We start from the raw sequence: 22,056 nt of genomic DNA, 5'->3' as shown, positions 1-22,056 counted from the left end.
AAATGTACAAGTCCTGCCCTGATTTGCCTTTCCAAAATGCAGCACCTCACATTTTTCTAAATTAAGCTCCAACTGCCACTCCTCAGCCCATTGACTCTTGATATTTTAGGGTATTATCATCATTGAATCTCCCATTATCAATATCTTGGGGGGTTACCATTGACCAGATCTGAATTGGACTAGTTCTGTAAATAGTCTAGCTATAGCAGCAGGGCAGAGGCTAGGAATCCCACAATAAATAAAACTCACCACCTGACACCCCAAAGCCTGTCCACAAATCAGGAGTGTGATGGAATTCTCCCCACTTATCTGAGTGAGTGCAGCTCCAACAACACTCAAGAAGCTTGACATCATCTAGGACAAAGCAGTGCACTGGATTGGCAGTCACTTCAGCTTAAATATTCACATCCTCCGCTGTGACACGTGATGGTATGTGTGTGTTCCATTTACAAGATTCACTGCAGCAACTCACCATAGCTTATTTGAGAGCAGTTTCTAAACCCACAGCCTGTACCACTTAGAGGAACAAGGGCAGCAGGTACAAAAGAAAACCACCACCTGAAAGTTCTCCTCCAAGAACACTCACCATTCTGACTTAGAAATATATTGCCATTCCTTTAGCGTCATTTGGTCAGGACCTTGGAAGTTCCTCACAGCACTGTAGCTGCCTCTGCACCACATAGACTGTTGTAGTTCAAGAAGACAGCTCAGAAACACTTTCTTCAGGGCAGTTTGGAGACGGACAATAAATTCTGGCCTGGTCAGCGATACCAACATCCAGGAATAATTGTTTTAAAAAGCACACTGTCTTTGGGTCTGCATTGCTCTTGTTTGTGATTTCGGGAAACCCTAATGAAAATACAAATCACAGGAAGCTTCCACTAAGACTTTGGATTTTAAATATATTTATGAGAAATTCATCTCCAAACCCATTGAAAATATACAAATGGTAGATAAAGACATTGCCTGTCAGTAGAAAAGGATTAACTCTGCAAATGTAAACCTGTCATTCACTGTATTTTTGCCATGTAGATGCACATACATATCCTGCTTTCAGTGTGTGATTATTTCCTTAATCATGTACAAGTGCTTCTACAGAGGAGAAGCACAAATGAGCCATTGATCTTTCAAAGGGTGCAACAGTTCAAGTTTATAAGATTCAACAATGTGAATACTTCTGATTGTGATCCTGAGTTATTGAAACTGTTCCTCAGCGAGGCACAGAATCCTTCGCTGTTCAGGAACTCAGGAGAGAAACTGTGGGGAAGCGAAGCTTGGAAGGGCACCATCTCAGAGAATGTGATCTCACTCAGTCGTGCATTCCTCCCTTTAAAAGGAGAGGAATAATCCTTTTCTTTCCTCTAAGAAGAATTATGCAGCCTGTGGAAGACCAATTAAATCAAAAGGCGAGCCTGATCCCAAGGAATGAGTTTTGTCCCATTTGGTTTCAGGATGTGTGGGTATTTCACAGAGGAGGCTGTGTCAGACCCAGTCTTCAGGAGGATTTCTTGGTCCTTTGGGTTTCACAAAGCGGCTCTTAAAACCTATAATAAATAAACAATTTAGCATTACAAAATATTCACAGCAAAGTGCAGGTCCAGTTGTGCTCAACTGCTGTCTCTGCTCCACATTCCCCCACCATACCTCATCTCACTATCATTCTCCCATTCCCCCACCATACCTCATCTCACTATCAGCACAGACTTCTGTTCCATTCTCTCCTGTGTGTTTCTCTAGATTGTGTTTCAATTAATCTTTGACGTTCATTGCAATGTAGCAAGTTTCACATTCTCATTGATCAATACTCTATACATTTGTGTAACAGTTAATTTCATGTAAAGCTAACCAATGAATATTGGCTTAAAATTGCATAATTTTGCATATACTTTACCTACATGTTGACCACAGTTTTTCAGGGATCACAATTCCAACATTTCAGAATCTCTGCCCATTCCCAGAGATGTTAATGATTTGAATTCATTGTAAATGTATAAAAACAATCAATTTTAATACTCGTAATGAAGTGTTTAAACATTCCTACATGTAATTTTTGTTATTTATTCAAAATATTAAAGTGGTTTTGAAAAACTGACCATGTTGTGATTATTAATTATTCATTGTTCATTACTACAGTTTATGGTTTTGGATTTCTCTCAGGACCCAGATCAAAAATGCATGTGGACCTTTCAAAAATATAGCATGTGCAAAAGTCAACCCTCTGACTTGGGCCTAAAAACTTTGCCTTAGAAATCAGACCATTTACACTAGTACACAAGGTAAGTTGTCACTGAGAGTCAATTGCCTTCTGTGTATTAGAAGATCTATTAACGCTGCGGAACAGAGTCTTTGATATTGGGATCCCAAACATGGCCCAACAGTTGGAAAACTAAAAGAAAGAGGACTGCAGATGCTGGAGATCAGAGTCAAAAAGCACAACAAGTCAGGCAGCATCCAAGGAGCAGGAGAGTTGATGATTTGGGCATAAGCCCTTCATCAAGAAAACTAAATTCAATCTGTGATCAGAAAAACTGGAGAAACTGAGTTTGTTTACATTCATGCTTTCTGTGATATTGAGATTCTTGCTTGACTTTCTCAGTAAGACTGCAGCCGAACCAAAACCAGCTAGCCTCACTGATTATAAGCAAGTCAGAAATGAAACTGCAAAGATCCCCAAAATAATTAAAGGGAAGAATTATTTCCTTAACATATGACTATAACTTTACAACAACATGGTTCTGCATTTTGTTTAAGGCAAGGAATAGGAAGTGAATATTGACTTTGGACTTGAGAAACCATTTGATTCATTGATCTTCTTCTGGTCTTTTACTTCTGCATTTATGTTTCCCTGATCCCTTTCACAAGATCAAGGCTGTTTCCAACATTTTGAAATCATAGTTTATGTTTATCAAACACAATGCTCAACAATCTTTTATTGACATATACTCTAACCACACCTTATCATATAACACTTTAATTAATGTAAAGCTTTCCCAAGGCACTTCACAGGAATGTTATGAAACAATGTTTGCCCTTAAGTCACACAGGGAGATACTGTGAAAGATGACCAAACCTTTGGATGAAAAAAAGCAGGTTTTAAGGAACATCTTAAAATACATATCAATTAGCAGCTTCACCATTTAATAAGATCAGGGCTGATCTAATTACTCCACATTCCTGCCTAATCCAATAACCTCTCACCCCATATTGAGAACTACCCACTGTGCCTTAAAAGTATTCACACATTCTGTTGCTGCCACCTTTTAAGGAAGAATTCCAGTGCCGAATGACCTGCTGAGAGAAAACAATTTCTGCCTACCTCTGTCTTAAATGGGTGATCACATTTTTAAACAGTAACAACTAGTTCCAGTTGCTTCCACAAGACAGAATACTCTTTCCTGTCAAAATCCCTCAGGATCCTGCATGTCTCAAACAGGTTGTTTTTTTTAAAAAACTATTCTAAGGCTACAATGGTGGATTAAAGGGAATGGGAGAGGCACAGGATGCCTGAGCTGGGTGATTCTAGGATTCTTGATCAGTTACATGGCTGGAGGAGGTGATGAAATAAGGAGGAGGCAAATCTACAAAGAAAGAAAGCTAATAGAAAATGTTGTTACTTTGGGACAATTGAGTAAAAGTAGATTATACTTCAATTATACAGGGCATAGGTGAGACTGTGTCTTGAGTACGATGCACATTATTGATCACCTTATTTAAGGAAGGCTGCAAAGGCATTGGAAACAGTTCAGCAAAGGTTTATTAGACTTTATGTTTAAGGTGAGCTAAGAATATTTAAAGGACATAAATGGCACCTTTTTTTTTACACAGAGTAGTTTATGTGTGGAATGAACTGCCAGAAAAAGTGGTGAGTGCAGGTATGGTTACAAATGTCTAAAAGACATTTGGATAAGTACACTAATGGGAACGATTTGGAGGGATATGGGCCAAGTGCAGGCCAGTGGGACTAGTTTAATTTGGGAACATGGGTTGGAGTGGACTGGTTGGATCAAAGGGTATGTTTCCATTATGCATGACTCTAGAATACCTGGAATAAGCAGGTTTCTCTATGAGGAAAGGTTTGACAGGTTAGGATCATAAAGCCAAGTCACCATTTAGTTTTCTCTGTCATTAGGGAGAAGTGACTGGCCGTGGTTTAACCTGAGGGCCACCACGCTTCAGGTTCAGGGAGAGGTTGAGAGGGAGAGTCCTTCATTGATTGGATCAGCCAGTGCAGGAATTAAACCCATGCTTTTGGCATCACTCTACGTTTGAGACGAGCCATCCAGCAAACTGAGCTAACCAACCCCATAGGATTGCAGCCTTAGGAGTTCAGAAGAATAAGAGGCAACATAATTGAAACATAAAATCCTGAAGACTCTTGACAGGGTAGGTGTGGAGAGGATGTTTCCTCTTGTGGAAGATTCTAGAACCAGGGTAGTTACTTAAAAATCTGGAATTGCTCATTTGAGACATAGATGTTTCTTCTCCTGTAGGGTTGTGACTCTTTGGAACTCTCTCCCTGAAAAGGTGATGGAAGCAGTGTCCTTAAATATTTTGAAGGCAGATCTAGATAGATTCTTATTAAGCAAGGAAGTGAAAATTTGCTGGGGTAGGCAGGACTGGGGAGTAATCAGATCAGTGGTGATTTTATTGAATGGATTATGGAGAGTGGAAGATGTATCCCAACTGAATCATAACAATTAGAGGGTTGAATGCGGACCCATAGCCGTTACAGCCGATAATCTAACACCACAACCATCTGCTCAGAGTGAAGGGTGCCAGATATCAGCCTCAGTAAACACTGATAAACTCACCAAAGTTCAGAAATGAGCGACTGTGCTCTGTGCTTGGTTCACTCTCTGAAGCCTTGGACAATGCTGGAACACTGGTTATGGCTGTAATCACAAAGAGACATGGAAAGAAGGGTTAACACACATTCCAATGGTTTGGTTGCAATGTCTTTGTTGGTAAGTTCAGATTTCTGATTAAAAGATTGATGAAATATACTGCCTACCTGCGGGCGGATAAATACATTCCTTCACAAAATTAGATTAGATTACTTACAGTGTGGAAACAGGCCCTTCGGCCCAGCAAGTCCACACCGACCCGCCGAAGCGCAACCCACCCATTCCCCTACATTTACCCCTTACCTAACACTACGGGCAATTTAGCATGGCCAATTCACCTGACCCGCACATCTTTGGACTGTGGGAGGAAACCCACACAGACACGGGGAGAATGTTCAAACTCCACACAGTCGCCTGAGTCGGGAATTGAACCCGGGTCTCTAGCGCTGTGAGGCAGCAGTGCTAACCAGTGCTAAATGAATTAATAGTTAATATTTAAAGGAACTATACTGCATTTATATACCAGCTCTGACAATTCGAGGATGGCCAAAAACACTTTGCAGTCAAGAAGATATTTTCGGAAGAGTAGTCATCGTTGGAATGTAAAACATTGAATGGGTGACTGAGCAGCCAGGTTTTGCACAGCAAGATCCCACAAACAGCACTGCGAAAATGAACAAGTAATTTGTTGTACAGATATTGATTGAGGGATAATGGGACAGTGGGAAGAACTCCCCTAAATAAAACTAGAAAATTCTGGAAAAATGCAACAAGTTTGGTGGCATCTGTGGACAGAGACAAACAGTCATGGTCTGCTCTTCTTTAGATGCCATGGGATCTTTTATGTTGCAGCTGAGGCCTCGATTTGTCTCACCTGAAAGACAGCACCTCTGACAATGTAGCACTCCTTCAATAGAGTACAGGCAGCATCTGCCTTAAATCTAGATTCAGTGTCTGAAAATACTGACTGTGGATTTAAATAATCCTGATTTACATAATAATCAACCTCCATGTTTCTGGTCGGTGGAAATATGATGAAACTTATCTAAGTAGAGCATTATTGCAAACTGTTTTCAGTGGAGCTACAGATGATGATATATTATAAACTTTCACTAGATTTGGTTTATCTGCAGGTCATTCTGCTGTAACACTCATTTCATTAACATCAATTCACTGTAACACGCCTGACAAATTGGGTTTCTAAAGCCCGAAGTTTTAAAGCATGTATTGGTTATAACACAATTCCAGCCCCGTTAGTTTAAATGGTGCTGCTATTATGCGATTTTCTTATAACACGGGATTGCACGGGAATAGAACTATTGCGTTATAGCAGAACTGACTGTATCTCATGTGAAGCAGTAATGCAGGGGAGATGGAGGCACAGTGGTAATGTCATTGGTCTTTTTGTTTTATTCATTCACAGGATGTGTGTGTCACTCGGCATCATTTATTGCCCATCCCTAATTGCCCAGCAACTATATTGCTATGGGTCTGGATTTACATGTAGGCCAGACCAGAGAAGGATGGCAGATTTCCTTCCCTGAAGGACGTTAGTGAACCAGATGGGTTCAGCAATGGCTTCGTGGTCATTATTAAACTCTTATTTTCAGATTATTATTGAATTCAAATTCTACCATCTGCCATTTGAACCGAGGTCCCCCAGAATATTACCTCGATCTCTGGATTGATAGTCCAGCATTAATACCATTAGGCCATGGTCTGTATTCGAATTCCTCAAACTCAGCACCGCCTTCCTAACCTGCAATTTTCTTCCTGACCTCTCCGCCCCCACCCCACTCCGGCCTATCACCCTCATCTTAACCTTCTTCCACCTATCACATCTCCATCGCCCCTCCCCCAAGACCCTCCTTCCTACCTTTTATCTTAGCCTGCTGGACACACTTTCCACTGATGAAGGGCTTATGCCCGAAACGTCGAATTTCCTGTTCCTTGGATGCTGCCTGACCTGCTGCGCTTTTCCAGCAACACATTTTCAGCTCTAGTAATCCAGAAACCCAAGTACCCGGTGGAATTTGAATTCAATGAATAAATCCAGAATATAATGCAAGTCTCAATCTTGGTTCCCATGAAACTAGCATCGAATGTTGTAAAATATTCACTAATGTCCTTTAGAGAAAGAATCTGCTTATCTTATCTGGTCTTGTCTAAATGTGACTCCAGATCCAAATAACATGGTTGGTTCGTGGGCAGCACGGTGGCACAGTGGTTAGCACTGCTGCCTCACAGCGCCTGAGACCCGGGTTCAATTCCCGACTCAGGCGACTGACTGTGTGGAGTTTGCGTGTTCTCCCTGTGTCTGCGTGGGTTTCCTCCGGGTGCTCCGGTTTCCTCCCACAGTCCAAAGATGTGCAGGTCAGGTGAATTGGCCATGCTAAATTGCCCGTAGTGTTAGGTAAGGGGTATGAGTGGGTTGTGCTTTGGCGGGTCGGTGTGGACTTGTTGGGCCGAAGGGCCTGTTTCCACACTGTAAGTAATCTAATCTAATCTACTTCAATAGGGCCTGGCAAGCTGTTCAGTTGAAGTAGCAATTCAGGATGGGTTACAAATGCTGGTCAAGCCAGTGAATCCTACTTCCCTCCCTCAAAGAAAAATAAATGAATTTAATGTGCTATAATTACCCTTCTCAAATTGCTCTCAGTAACAGACCTAATGACGTTTTCGCCACCTCAGGTAAAGTAAAAATAAATGACAGCTGATGAAGCACTGTTGAAGTGTAGCTTCTGTTGAAATACGGGAAATCCTGCAAAATTGTACACAGCAAGATCCCACAAACAGCATCTCGACAATAGCCAGGTAACCTGTTTAATTAACATCAGCTGAGACCCCAAATTGTGGCCAAGAAGCTGTGGGAAACCCCTTGTGTTTTTCCAAATAGTGCTCTGGGATCTTGAGCAGGCCGATGGTGCCTTGGTTTATTGCTTCATCTGAGAGAAGGAACCTCTGACTGTGAAGCACACCCTCTGTCCTGCAATGAAGGTGCCAGTGTGGAGTTTTGTGCAGAGGGATTTGAACCCAAACCTTCAAACTCAGCGTTAAGAGTCTGAGGCACTGCAAATGAAACAGCCAGTTTGTACAGGAGATAATCTTACAATCACCTGTTGAGTTAACAGCTAACATTGAGCGCACATGCACACTACGTAATCACCAAGCTTCTGTTGAGATAGAGTGCAAAATGGACAATACAATTAAGAGTACAGGATTGGATCAGATTAATGCTGACTTCAGATTTACAGAATGCTTCTAAAGTGAGCCTGTCTGGTGCTCTGTTAGTTTCTCCTGTCTAGCACAGTTGACATTTTATGATCTTGATAAATACTGGAGGAGGAAAACATTTTCAGGGCAATGACAAAAGCATAGTAGAGGGTCACTAATTGGACAGCTCTCTAAGAGGTGGCACAGTCGTGATGGATAGTATGGCCTCCTGGCTGTGTGATTCCATGATGCTTTTCCTCATAAGTGATTGTTTGAAGATAATTCCACTTACATTTTTTCATACTTCGGAGAATTTTCAAACTCTGCAAACAGCCAAAGAGAAAAAGAAAGATAATCATAAAAAGGTTCTTTAGAAAAGCTGGTGTATTATTGCAAATCACACCAGATCTATTGCCAATTCAACCATTGTAGCAGCTAATCTAGGGAGCAAGACAACAAGCTGTAACCCGCTAGACTCCACCACCAACATGAGAACTAAGAATGACTTTGTACTCTATGTCGGTGCATTTTTAGGGGTTTAGTTGCTTCTCTCTTTGACGAGTGCTGGTTCGGTAGAGCTTTTTTATTCTTCTGTAGGATGTGAATACTGCTGGCAAGACCCATCTTTGTTGCCCACTCCTAATTACTCTTTTTGAAGGTGGTGGTTAAGCCTCAGCCTTGAATTGTGGGTGTAAGTGCACCCACAGTGTGGTTAGGGAGGTTAAACTGGAGAACCTGATTAATTAAGGATGGTGGTTGTAATTTACATGTGATCTGCTTAAGGTGTTAAAACGAGAATGAGTTTGGATAGGGTGGGAAACTGTTTCCTCTGGTTGAGGGAATTCTGAAGAGTGGCTCAAAAGGTTTATGCAGAGCTAGGTTTTCAGCAACAACGTTTGGAAGCAGTTGTTAACCACAAAGGAGTGTGGAATTTTGGAACTCTCCTTATTTCAAACGGAATGGAATATAAAAGTAGGGAAGTTTCACTAAAACGAGACAAGACATTGTTCAGAGCACAGCTGGATGACTGAACAGTTTTGGGCCCCCTCCTTTAAGAAAGGATACATTATCATTGGAGGCATTCCAGAAAAGGTTTATTCGGTCTATTTTGGATATGGAGCCACTGTCATATGAGGAGAGGTTGAGTGAGTTGAGCCTGTATTCATTAGAAATTAAAAAACTGAGAGGAGATATTATTAAAGCATACAAGATTTTATTGGATGTTCTGAAGAATGCTCACTGGACCTGAAATGCTAACTCTGCTTTCTCTCCAGAGGTGCTGAGTTTCTCCAGCAATTTCTGTTTCAGCATTCTTAGGAAACTTGACAGGGTAGGTGCAAACAAGTTGTCCCCTCGATGGGAGAGTCACGGCCTAGAGAGAATCATCTTCAGAATAAGGGGTTGCACATTAAGGTAGATATGAGGGGGAGGTTTTCTCTCCGGGGGTGGGAGGGAGTTAATCTTTGAAATTGTTCATCTATGGAGGCTATTGAGGTTGGGTCATTAAACATATTCTAGGCTGAGATAAACAGGTTTTGAATTAGTGAGGGAATAAGACAGTGGCTCCACATTCAGAATCTACCTAATGAACCTTTTCTGGAATGCCTTCAATGATAATGTATCCTTCCTTAAAGGAGGGGGACCATAGCTGTTCAGTTTTCCAGCAAGGCATGGGGATAAGGAAGGAAAATGGAGTTGAAAATTATCAGATCAATCATGCTTACATTGAATGATGGCGCACAACCAATGGGCTGAATGGCCTATGTCTGCTCATATGGTTTATGCTGAAAATGTGTTGCTGGTTAAAGCACAGCAGGTCAGGCAGCATCCAAGGAATACGAAATTTGACGTTTCGGGCATAAGCCCTTCATCAGGAATGACTTCATTATATGGTTGATGGTCTAAAAACCTGAATTTTTCAAATAAGTGAGGATATTTAGCGACGGATATGGAGGAAAGGCAGATAAAAAGGGGCTGTGCTATAGATTAGCCACCATTTCACTGAATGGCACAGTTAAATTAAGGGGCTGAATAGCCTTATCTTGTATCTGCACTACAACTCCTAAGGTGGAACATGCTCCTCTAATACAGATGCCACCTGCTGGAGCTAAAAGGTTCTGCACATTCAGTTTATAGAATGAATGAAATGCAGAGAATTGGTGTGAAATGGCTGTGAAAGCGGTTCAGGAATAAGAGTCACAGATGAAGCTTGAAGAAAAAACAGCAGCACTGTCAGAGGAAGCAAGGATTGATTTGAATAGCTCTGTCAAACAGCTAGCCAAGCTATGACAGGTTGTGTGACCCTTCCCTGTACAACAAATCATTAGCAAATCCAGCGGCATCGCTGGAGAGAGAAATGGAGTTAACATCTCAGGTGTCCTTCATCACAAACAGAATGATGTAAGAGATGAGCTACTCTCTAACTAATCTTTTCCATCTTTCCAGTGAAAGGTCTTTGTCCTGAAACACTAGGCTGGATTTTATGAATGGCAGTCTCATGCAGTTCGTAGTCCGCCCATTCTGTTTTGGGATGCATGAGAGCTCTTCATTTCTGACAGGAGCTTTCAACCAGGCTTCCTTTGGAGATAAGGAGCCATACTTCCATTCTGACAGTTCCCCCATCTGCTCCCTGGGATAAAGGAGTAGACTTCTCGAGTATGACTAAACAGGTTTGGCCTTCATTCAATAGAGCTCAAAAGAATGAAGGGTGATCTTATTGAAATATACAAGATTCTGAGGGGTCTTGACAAGGTCGATGTTGAGAAGATATTTCCACTCGTCGGTGAGGGACACAGTTACAGAATAAGGGGACAGTCATTTAAACTGAGATGTGGAGGTATTCTCTCAGTGGATAGTGAATGTTTAGAATTCTGTACCCCAGAAAACTGTGGAGGCTAGATCACTGAATGTATTTAGAGAGGAGATTGACAGATTTGAGTGTTATATGGAGCTAGTATAAAAGACGAGTTGAGACCTGGTACAAATCTTCCATGGTCTTATAGAATGATGGGGCAGGCTTAAAGGCCTACTCCTACTTCTTATGTTCAAATGCAGCATGACCTGGGCAATGTTAGGATTAGGCTGAGAAGTAGCAAGTAACCTTTGCATCGCACAAGGCCAGTTTTCTCTCCATAGATGCTGCCGAGTTTCTGTTTTTGCCTCAAAACTATTTCCCCAAGTTCTGCTTGTTGTCACAAATTACTTTGAAAGTAAAACCTCAACAAAGGATGCAGAAAGTAAAATGTCAGTTAATTATCACATAATGTAACTGACCTATATAAACCCCCAATACTGTGTCCCCTACAGACACAGATCAAACATGGTTACGGGACAGACAAACTTCCTCACCTTGCTCCTTGCAAAAGGCTTGTTGGAATCGTTTAATGATCTGGAGCTGTCAGTCTCAGGTAATGAAAGTGGTCCAGACTGGGGCAAGGCTGCGGGTGAAATGAGGAGACAGTCATGCTTAAGAAACAAGAAAGCAGAAAGTCATAAATGTGAATCACCTGGAATGACCCGAACACACAATGGGAGATACTATACACAAGGACACATCATCAAGGAATCTCCTGGATATGGATTTCAACTGTGGACGCAGCTGACTGGTTAAAACCATTCACAACTGCCCACTATGTATTTCTCTAATTTCTTTATGCTGCAGATATACATTTGCTGAGAAACAGGATCATTTGATGAGTTTCAGTGAAGACATTCTGTGACTGAGTTCATATCCTACCAGTGAGTGCACAGAGAAAGGAGGGAATTCAGTTGGTACTCTCTCCCCAGATATGTAACATAACAGTGACCAGTGTTTGCGATCAGTGTGTCTTCTCTCATCCCACACCACACCTCATACCTCTCCACCACTGGCTCAGTTAACACTCATACTCGAGCTAATCTTGGTAATGTACATAGAAGTTCCTGACCCAAAGTATAAGCTGTGTCCTTGCTACCCCAGTGCCTCTTCCAAAAGATATTCAACATGAAGGAGTGCTGTTTCAAAAATTACTTGGGGAGGTAATAAGCAGCAGAAGGTTTCCTTGCCTATGTTTGACATGATGCCACGAGACTTCATAAGATCCCAAATCAATGTTGAGGACTCCCACGACAACTCCTTCCCAATGGCATATCACTGCGCTGCCATTTCTGTTGAGTCTGTCCTGTTAGTGGGGCAGGATACATCCAAGAATAATGATGAGAGAGGCTGGGGCAATATCTGTAAGGTGTGATTCTCCGAGTTTGACTGGGTCAGGCGTTTACTTGACTGACCTGGAGGACGACTTTCCTAATTTTGGCACAAGTTCCCAAACGTTAGTAAAGAAGCCTTGGCAGGGTTGACGAGGCAGGTTGTGCCATTGTCATTTCTAGTACAGGTTAATACTGGGCAGTCCATCTGGTCTTATTCCATGACACAGGGAGAGAATCGGCATCAGAGTAATTGAGCACTGCTAACTTTTATTTAAGGGTGTTGAGGAGATGCACAAAAGGAGAGAGAATAATACTCACTGATTGCATTTGGAAGTGATAATGTGTCACATTTTCTTTCTAAAGGAGAAAGAAAAATCTATTAGTGAATGGACAAAAGAAAAATAATGACTTAAACACCAGATTTTTGCAGACACTAGTTGATCTTCCACACGGATCCAATCTCATCCATTCCACTCCTCTCCAAAATATTTGATTGTCTAAAAATTAAGATGGCGGGAGCTGTAATGAACAGTGACATAAAAAAGGTTCAAGACTATGAATTTTCTAATTCATGTGACAACAAATGTGCTTAAATTTTCCAAAATACAACAATCATGCCATGTTATCATTTGAAAATTAATCCTTCTGTTGTGGGTATCTCTGGCAGGTGTGCCATCTGCTGCCTATCTCATTTGCCCTTGAGGTAGTGGTGGGGCTGGTGTTGGTGAGCTGTCTTCATGAACTGCTGGAGTCCATGTGATATAGGAACACCACAATGCCGTTATGGAGCAATTTCCAGGATTTTGGTCCAGGGAAGGAACAGCAACATATTTCCAAGTCAGGATGGTGCACATCTTGGAAGGGAACTTTTAACTGTGGTGTTTCCATGCGGATGCTGCCCTTGTCCTTCTAGATGATGGAGTCTGGAAGTTGCTGTGACTGCTCCTCTCACTCTACTCAGAGAAAGCTGACTGAAATTTCAAAGAAAAAAATCCCATGTGGAAGTAAGTCTTTATTCCTAATCTGATATGTGGGAAGATGGATCAGAAATCCCAAACAGTTCCATGGCTACTAGCCTGGACCTAAGGTATTGTGTGACTTCCTGCTGTGGGATAATGACTATATAACTCTAGTTACTAGAATTATTCATATGGTTAACAGTTACCACATTCCTGCATGATGAGATGCTTAATAGTTACTGGAAGTACTTGACTAATAGTTACTGAAATTCCAGGAATTGTTAATTAGCGATCAATAAATGTAGTTTTCAAATTGAAAAGAGTAACGTCAAAAAAGAAAATATACATAAATTAACTGTCTACAACATTAAAAGTATTTTAAACCATTAGCTTGAAACACTCACCCAATCTAAAAGCTCTCAACTTTAAACTCTGAAAAAGACACAGTGCAATGAATCATAAACTTTAGTGAATTGATTTTCTGACAATGCAGTGAAATGAATTACAGTTCCCAGAAGCAGCAACATTCATCTTGCTCTGATAGACCGGTTAGGAGAGGTCAGGTGCGGAGAAAGTACAGTTTCATGTTCGAAGATAAGCTGCAGGAGGGAACATTTACGAAGGCTGAGGGAGAAGCAGGAAGGAAGGAACGTTTAGAGCGGGATTTCTAAACAATGCATGTCAGAGCAATAAAGGTGACAGACAAACAAGAGGAGGAGTTGTGTAGGAGAAGGGAGGGCCAAGGTTATAGAGAAACTGATAAATAAAATGCAGGAGCCCAGACAGTGGGTAACCAGGTGATAGCTAATTAAATCTAGGCCAATAAGTGAGTGTGACCTGGTTCTGGAGGGATGCAGGTCTTCAGAACTTTGAATTTGGAGTCGCCTTTAGATGTAATTGGGAAGAAAATACTCAACTCTTAAACTGAAAGTAAAGCTCCCTTTATTTTTCTAAACTGAAAGTCAAGCTCTCTCTACACTGTCCCCATCAAGCACTCCCAGGACAGAAACAGCACAGGATTGGAATACAGAGTAAAGCTTCCTTTACACTCTCCTCATCAAAAACTCCCAGTACAGAAAGAGCACAGGATTGGAGTACTTGGCTTCCCCATCAGTATACTGGACTAGTGCTGCTGGAAGAGCACAGCAGTTCAGGCAGCATCCAAAGTGCAGCGAAATCGACGTTTAGGGCAAAAGCCCTTCATCAGGAATAAAGGCAGAGAGCCTGAAGCGTGGAGAGATAAGCTAGAGGAGGGTGGGAGTGGGGAAAAAGTAGCATAGAGTACAATAGGTGAGTGGGGGAGGGGATGAAGGTGATAGGTGAGGGAGGATAGGGTGGAGTGGATAGGTGGAAAAGGAGATAGGCAGGTCGGACAAGTCCGGACAAGTCATGGGGAGAGTGCTGAGCTGGAAGTTTGGAACTAGAGTGAGGTGGGGGAAGGGGAAATGAGGAAACTGTTGATGCCCTGGGGTTGAAGTGTTCCGAGGCGGAAGATGAGGCGTTCCTCCTCCAGGCGTCTGGTGGTGAGGGAGCGGCGGTGAAGGAGGCCCAGGACCTCCACGTCCTCGGCAGAGTGGGAGGGGGAGTTGAAATGTTGGGCCACAGGGCGGTGTGGTTGATTGGTGCGGGTGTCCCAGAGATGTTCCCTAAAGCACTCTGCTAGGAGGCGCCCAGTCTCCCCAATGTAGAGGAGACCACATCGGGAGCAACTGATACAATAAATGATATTAGTGGATGTGCAGGTAAACTTTGATGGATGTGGAAGGCTCCTTTAGGGCCTTGGATAGAGGTGAGGGAGGTGGTGTGGGCGCAGGTTTTACAGTTCCTGTGGTGGCAGGGGAAGGTGTCAGGATAGGAGGGTGGGTTGTAGGGGGGCATGGACCTGACCAGGTAGTCACGGAGAGAATGGTCTTTGCGGAAGGCAGAAAAAGGTGGGGAGGGAAATATATCCCTGGTGGTGGGGTCTTTTTGGAGGTGGCGGAAATGTTGTCGGATGATTTGGTTTATGCGAAGGTTGGTGTGGTGGAAGGTGAGCACCAGGGGCGTTCTGTCCTTGTTACGGTTGGAGGGGTGGGGTCTGAGGGCGGAGGTACGGAATGTGGATGAGATGCGTTGGAGGGCATCTTTAACTGCGTTGGAAGGGAAATTGCGTCTCTAAAGAAGGATGCCATCTGGTGTGTTCTGTCGTGGAACTGGTCCTCCTGGGAGCAGATACGGCAGAGGTGGAGGAATTGGGAATTCGGGATGTCATTTTTGCAAGAGATAGGGTGGGAAGAGGTGTAATGCAGGTAGCTGTGGGAGTCGGTAGGTTTGTAAAAAATGTCAGTGTCAAGTCGGTCGTCATTAATGGAGATGGAGAGGTCCAGGAAGGGGAGGGAGGTGTCAGAGATGGTCCAGGTAAATTTAAGGTCAGGGTGGAATGTGTTGGTGAAGTTGATGAATTGCTCAACCTCCTCGTGGGAGCACGAGGTGGCGCCAATGCAGTCATCAATGTAGCGGAGGAAGAGGTGGGGAGTGGTGCCGGTGTAATTACAGAAGATTGACTGTTCTACGTAGCCAACAAAGAGACAGACATAGCTGGGGCCCATACGTGTGCCCATGGCTACCCCTTTGGTCTGGAGGAAATGGGAGGATTCGAAGGAGAAATTGTTAAGGGTGAGGACCAGTTCAGCCAAACGAATGAGTGTGTTGGTGGAAGGGTACTGTTGGGGACGTCTGGAGAGGAAAAAATGGAGGGCTTGGAGGCCCTGGTCATGGTGGATGGAGGTGTAGAGGGATTGGATATCCATGGTGAAGATGAGACGTTGGGGGCCGGGGAAACGGAAGTCTTGGAGGAGGTGGAGGGCGTGGATGGTGTCTCGAACATATGTGGGGAGTTCCTGGACTAGGGGGGATAGGACAGTGTCGAGGTAGGTAGAGATGAGTTCAGTGGGGCAGCTATCTTGGTTGCATTAAAATTGCCGGGCTTTCACAGATTCAATGCTGGATGTCCCACTATTAAATCTTCAGGGAATTCCTCTATTTTACATCCACTAGAAGCTAACTCAGGCCACCTCAGCCTTTTTCCCCATTGACAAAGGTCTTGATTTTTCTGCAGTTACTCCATTGTTTATGTCTCCAATATGCAGAGTTCGTAGCTTGTGACCAATACCTTACTCCGTGTCTTCACATTTTTGGATTCCACAAAGGTCTTGAGCTGTGTAGATCCACTCCATTCTGAAGATGATCCAATTTTCCGAGATGCTGAAGGAATTGGTACCAACTCTGTATCAGAGGAAAATAAACCAAGGAATGATTAACTTTGGTCAGGTCTGGGCAGCAATTGTGTCTGACAATTACACTTCCACTTCCTCAGGAAAGGAGCCAACATAATCAAAGACTTCTCCATACTTTTCCAGGTTGAACTCCATCTGCCACTATCAGCCCAGTTCTGCATCCTGTCAATATCCCATTGCAACCTACAACAGTCCTCCACCCTATTCCACAACTCCACCAACCTTCGTGTCATCTACAAACTTACTAGCCCACCCTTCCACTTGCTCATCCAACTCATTTATAAAAATCACAAAGAACAGAGGTTCCAGGTCCCTGCAGAACACCACTGGTCACCAAGCTCCAGACTGAATACTTTCCATCTGCCACCACCCTATGTCTTCTATGGCCCAGCCAATTCTGTATCCAGACAGCCAGATTTCCTTGTATCTCATGCCTCCTTACTTTCTGAAAGGGTCCACCATGGGGAACTTTATCAAATGCCTTGCTAAAATCTAAGTACACCACATCCACTGCTCGATCTTCATCAACATCCTCAAATAATTCAGTATGGTTTGTGAGGCATGGCCTTTCCCTCACAAGGCCATGCTGACTATCTCAAATCAAACTAAGGATTTAAGATTACTTAGAAAATCAGTCTTTCAGAACCCTCTCCAATATTTTGCCCACCACTGACGTAAGACTGACTGGTCTGTAATTCCCAGGGTTTTCCTTTCTTGAACAAAGGAATAACATTTGGTACCCTCCAGTCATCTGGCACTACTCGAGTGAACAGTGAGGATACAAAGGTCAATGCCAAAAGTGCAGCAATCTCTTCCCTTGCTTCCTATAGTAACCTAGGGTATGTCCCATCTGGTCAAAGGGATTTAGATTAGATTCCCCTACAGTATGGAAACAGGCCCTTCAGCCCAACAAGTCCACACTGACCCTCCTCAGAGTAACTTGCCCTTAGACCCTTCCCCTACACTATATTTACCCCTGATTAATGCACCTAACACTTTGGGCAATTTAGCATAGCCAATTTACCTGACCTGCACATCTTCTGGATTGTGGGAGGAAACCCACAGAGACATGGGGGAGAGTGTACAACCTCCACACAGACAGTCGCCCGAGGCAGGAATTGAACCCAGATTCCTGACCTTGTAAGCCTTCTGTGCTAACCACTAAATGACTGTGCTGTCCATTTATCTATCCTTATGTTTTTCAAAATTGTTAGCGCATCCTCCTTCCAACCATCCCTTTCTTGCCTCAGTGGGACAAACCTATTTAGCACTGTCAGCAAGTGCTTCCTAAACAACCTCCACATTTCTGTTGTGCATTTCCCTGAGAACATCCGTTCCCAGTTTAGGTGCCCCAGTTCCAGCCTAATAGCATTTTAGTTCCCCCTCCCCCAATTAAATACTTTCCCATACCATCTGCTCCTATCCCTCTCCAGGAGTATAGTAAAGGTCAGGGAGTTGTGATCACTATCACCGAAATGTTGTCCCACCGAGAGATCTGACACCTGGTCTGGTTCATTGCCAAAGACCAAATCCAATATGGCCTCCCCTCTTGTTGCCTATTGCATCAGGAACATTTCCTGGACATACGTGACAAAAACTCTCCATCCTAATGATTTGAACTAAGAAAGTTCCAAACAATATTAGGGAAGTTAAAGTCAGCCCTGTCAACAACCCTGTTACTTCTGCACCTTTCCAAAATCTGCGTCCCAATCTGCTCCTCCGTGTTTCTGTTGCTATTGGTTGGGGGAAGGGGTTGGGAAGGTTGTAGAAAATTCCTAATAAAGTAACTGTCCCTTTCCTGTTTCTGATTTCCACCCATACTAACTCTCTAGACAAACCCTCCTCGAAGACTTCCCTTTCTGAAGTCATGATACTATCCCTGATTAGCAATACCATCCTCCACCTCTTTTACCTTGTCCCCATTCCTTGTATGATTTGCCTGGTTGCATGCAAAACAAGACTTTTCACTGTATTTCAGTACTTGTGATAATAATAAATTAAACCAAATCAAACGTGATGATGTGCATTAACTGCAAGTTTGGCTGAATTGTAGTCTATAGAGCACTGATAGGATGAGTTATAATCTAGCTTCTCACTTCGAAGGAGGACTCGGCCATTTGGCCCATCTAGTGTGCTCTGTTAGTCAATACAGTCATACAGCACGGAAACAAACCCTTTGATCCAACTGGTCCATGCTGATCAAGTTGCCATAACTAAACTAGTCCCATTTGCCTGTATTTGACCCATATCTTTTTAAACCTTTCCTATTCATGTACCTGTTCAAATGTGTTTTTTAAATGTTGTAAGTGTACCTGCATCAACGTTCTCTGGCAGTTCATTCCGTATGTGAAGCACCCTCTGTGTTAGAGCATTGCCCCTCAGATCCCTTCTAAATCTTTCCCCACTCACCTTATATGCCCTCTAGTTTTGAACTCCCCGAGGGAAACGCCTTTGACTATTCACCTTATCTATGCTCCTCATGATTTTATAAACCTCAATAATGTCTTCCCTCAGCCTCCTATGTTTGAGCGAAAGAAGTCCCATTCATCCAGCCTCTCCTTATAACTCAAATATTCCAGGCTTGGTAACATTCTTGTAATTCTTTTCTGCACCCTTTCCAACTTAATATATCTTTCCAATAGCAGGGCGAACAGAATTGTACACAGTGTTCCAAAAGTAACCTCACCAATATCCTGGACAATTGCAACATGCCCCAACCTCTGATCGATAAAGGCAACTGTGCCAAACGCCTTCACCACCACCCTGGTGCCACTTTCAAGAACTGATCTTTGGCTATAACTATTTTTCCACCCACTTTTCATATCCCTTGATTCCCTGAGTGACCAAGAATCTGTCTCAGTTTTCAATGTATTTAAAACAGAGCATCCACAGCCTTCCAAAAAATACAAAATTCACCCACTTTTGACTGAAGAAAATCTTCTCATCTCATTTACATGATCAGCCTCTCACCTGGGTAATGCTTTCAGGTTCTCGATTACCCAGTCTGTAGAGAAACCCTCTTAGAATTAACACTGTCAAGCCCCTTCAGAATCTTGAAAATTTCAATGAGATTTTAAAGAGATTCATTCATGGGACAGGCATCGCTGGCTGGGCCAGCATTTATTGCCTGTCCCTAGTTGCCCTTGAGAAGGTGGGAGTGAGCTGCCTTCTTGAACCACTGCAGTTCATGCACTTAGGGAGGGAGTTCCAGGAGTTTCTCTCATTCTTCTAAACTTCAGAGAATAAAGCCCTGATTTACTCAGCGGGTCTGATAGCCCTACATCCCAGGGATCCATGTAATGAATCTTTGCTGTTTCATCTCTAATTCAAGTGAATCCTTCCATAAATATGAAGACCAACACCGGAATTTTTATTCCTGAACCAGGAACATAGCATTTGGCAATTTTCCATCTCTGTAGATCCAGAAACTGCCCTGAGCCATTGGATTTTTGTTCTTGGGAGAAAGTTGTTAACATGATTCTAGCTCCACACTCTCCTTCCACAAACAATATACAGGCAGAGGAGGCCTGTTTGAAAAGCAGTGCCCTGTAATATCATCCCAGTTGTAAGACCAGCAGTACAACAAAAAAAAGTGCTCTTGATCTCACCTCCCTCTCACCCTGCACAGTTTCCACACCCCATCCCAAGCAGAGCTCTGTCCATTCACCCATCTCTCATGGCCCCTCCTATCCTCTGTAACAAGGTATGTCTCTTTATCCACCCCCTTTTCCTCTTGTACCCTCCAGTCCAATACATAAAACTCTTTATTACTGACTTGGCTTGTTAAACTCCTGTGCCAACTTAGAGCTAACCCATAAATCCCCATGTGCCAGTTCTTTGCTTTGACATCCTTCATACCAATTCATGCAGTAGCCACCATAGACAGACCTCAGGAACTACAATGACACGAAATAAGGTTCTGAGTATCTAATATAGCTGTCACTTTATTATTCAAAATAAAAGATCCTCATTGATACTGCCTCTTTAGAGTGGAAGTATTAATCCAGTTTCTGGAAGAGCTTTTTGTGCCATTATGCAGATATCCGACTAGAGAGGGGCAGTGCTAGACTGAATCCCAGGAATGAAGTTGGTCAAGTAGTTGAAGTATCAGTGGGCGAGCATTTTTGGGATAGTGACCATAATGGAAGAATTGCAAACATTACTACCTTGTTCAAGAAAGGTTGTCAGGATAAGCTGAGCAATTACCAGTCAGTTCAACTTCAGTGATGGGGGTGGGGGTTCTGGACACAATTACACAGGATAGAATTAGTAGTTCCATGGAAAAAGGTGAATCAGTTATGAAGAGTCAGCACAGATTTCTAAGGAAGACATTATGTTTAAGTAACTTACTGGAGTTTGTTGAAGAGCAACAGAAAGACTCAATGAGGATAATGAGGTGTTTGATACAGTGTGATACAACATGTGAGGAAAATTAGAATCCATGGTATAAAAGGGACAGTAGCAACATGGATACAATATGGACTGAGTGATAGGAAACAGAGGGTAATGGTCAATGGTCTGGGGGAAGGTTGTAAGGCGTTCCCCAGGAGTCAATATTGGGACTCTTGCTTTCCCTGATATTTTTAATGATCTAGATCATGATGTTTGGAGGAAACTCCAAAGTTTGCAGATGACAGAACTTACAAGAATTGTAAACTGTGAAGAGGATAGTGTGAAACGTCAAAAGAACATTAACAAGTTGCTGGAGTGGGCGGATAGGTGACAGAGATGTGAGACTTGGATGCACTTTGGTAGAAAGAACATTGAAAGTCAACACAAAATAAGGAGATGCGGGTGCAGAAGAACCTGGGTATTATGTGTACAGATGACTGAAGATGGCAGGACTGGTGGAGAGCAGTTAATAAAGCATATTGTGCTCTTGGCTTTATTAATAGGGTGTAGAGCAAGGAGGTAATGTTGAACTTGTACAACCCACTTATTCATCCTCAGCTGGGGTGTTGTGAACATTTGTGGTCACCACGTTAAAAGGAAGGATATGGATGCATCAGAGAGAGGGCAGAAGTGGTTTACAAGAATGGTCCCACAGATGAGGAACTTCAGTTATGTAGATAGACTGAAGAAGTTGGGATTGTTCTCCTTATAAAGGAGAAGGCTAAGAAGAGATCTGAGGGAGCAGGCTGGATAGAGTAAGTAGAAAGGAAATTCCTGCTCATAAAAAGAACAAGAATCAAAACAAGGGTGAAGTGAGGAGAAAACACAGTAAGTTGTTAGGGTCTTGAATTCACTGCTTGGAAGTGTGGTAGAGGCAGCTTCATTTGAGGCATTCAAGAGGGCACTGGATGATTATTTGAATAGAAATAATGCACAAGGATATGGGGAGATAAGCAGGAGATTGGCACTGGGTAATGATGTTTAATTATAAGCTGGTGCAGATAGGAAGGACAGAATGGTCTCCTTCTGTGATTCTGTTAACTTGCAAGCCACCATAGTGATTATGAGAAGTTATCGCAGCTTCAAGCAGAGGTAATATTGTGATGTAAGAACTGTGATCTATATATGTTTGAATCCCTTTTATTTTAGAGTTTGGATTTTTAGCTCGTAACAAATGGATTTTAG

At 42.8% G+C, this 22,056-nt stretch overlaps 1 protein-coding gene across 2 annotated transcripts in view; it reads right to left on the bottom strand.

Annotated features, from left to right (window-relative positions):
• Positions 1-888: 888 nt before the first annotated feature.
• The window catches only part of LOC132828135 (tyrosine-protein phosphatase non-receptor type 22-like), a 98,737-nt gene continuing 77,569 nt past the window's right edge, over positions 889-22,056 (bottom strand). For both annotated transcript variants that reach the window (XM_060845050.1, XM_060845051.1), the window contains 7 exons: positions 16,356-16,468; positions 13,609-13,636; positions 12,564-12,602; positions 11,406-11,494; positions 8,350-8,380; positions 4,812-4,892; positions 889-1,544 (listed from right to left, as the gene is read on the bottom strand). In XM_060845050.1, coding sequence (XP_060701033.1) covers positions 1,483-1,544; positions 4,812-4,892; positions 8,350-8,380; positions 11,406-11,494; positions 12,564-12,602; positions 13,609-13,636; positions 16,356-16,468 — 443 coding nt within the window. In that variant the 3' untranslated portion in view covers positions 889-1,482. The remainder of the gene's footprint in view (positions 1,545-4,811; positions 4,893-8,349; positions 8,381-11,405; positions 11,495-12,563; positions 12,603-13,608; positions 13,637-16,355; positions 16,469-22,056) is intronic.

This window comes from Hemiscyllium ocellatum, chromosome 26 (genome assembly GCF_020745735.1).
Source record: "Hemiscyllium ocellatum isolate sHemOce1 chromosome 26, sHemOce1.pat.X.cur, whole genome shotgun sequence".
Classification (NCBI taxonomy): Eukaryota; Metazoa; Chordata; class Chondrichthyes; order Orectolobiformes; family Hemiscylliidae; genus Hemiscyllium; species Hemiscyllium ocellatum.
Note: the sequence above shows the minus strand (reverse complement) of the source record. Positions and strands in the feature narration are given on the sequence as shown.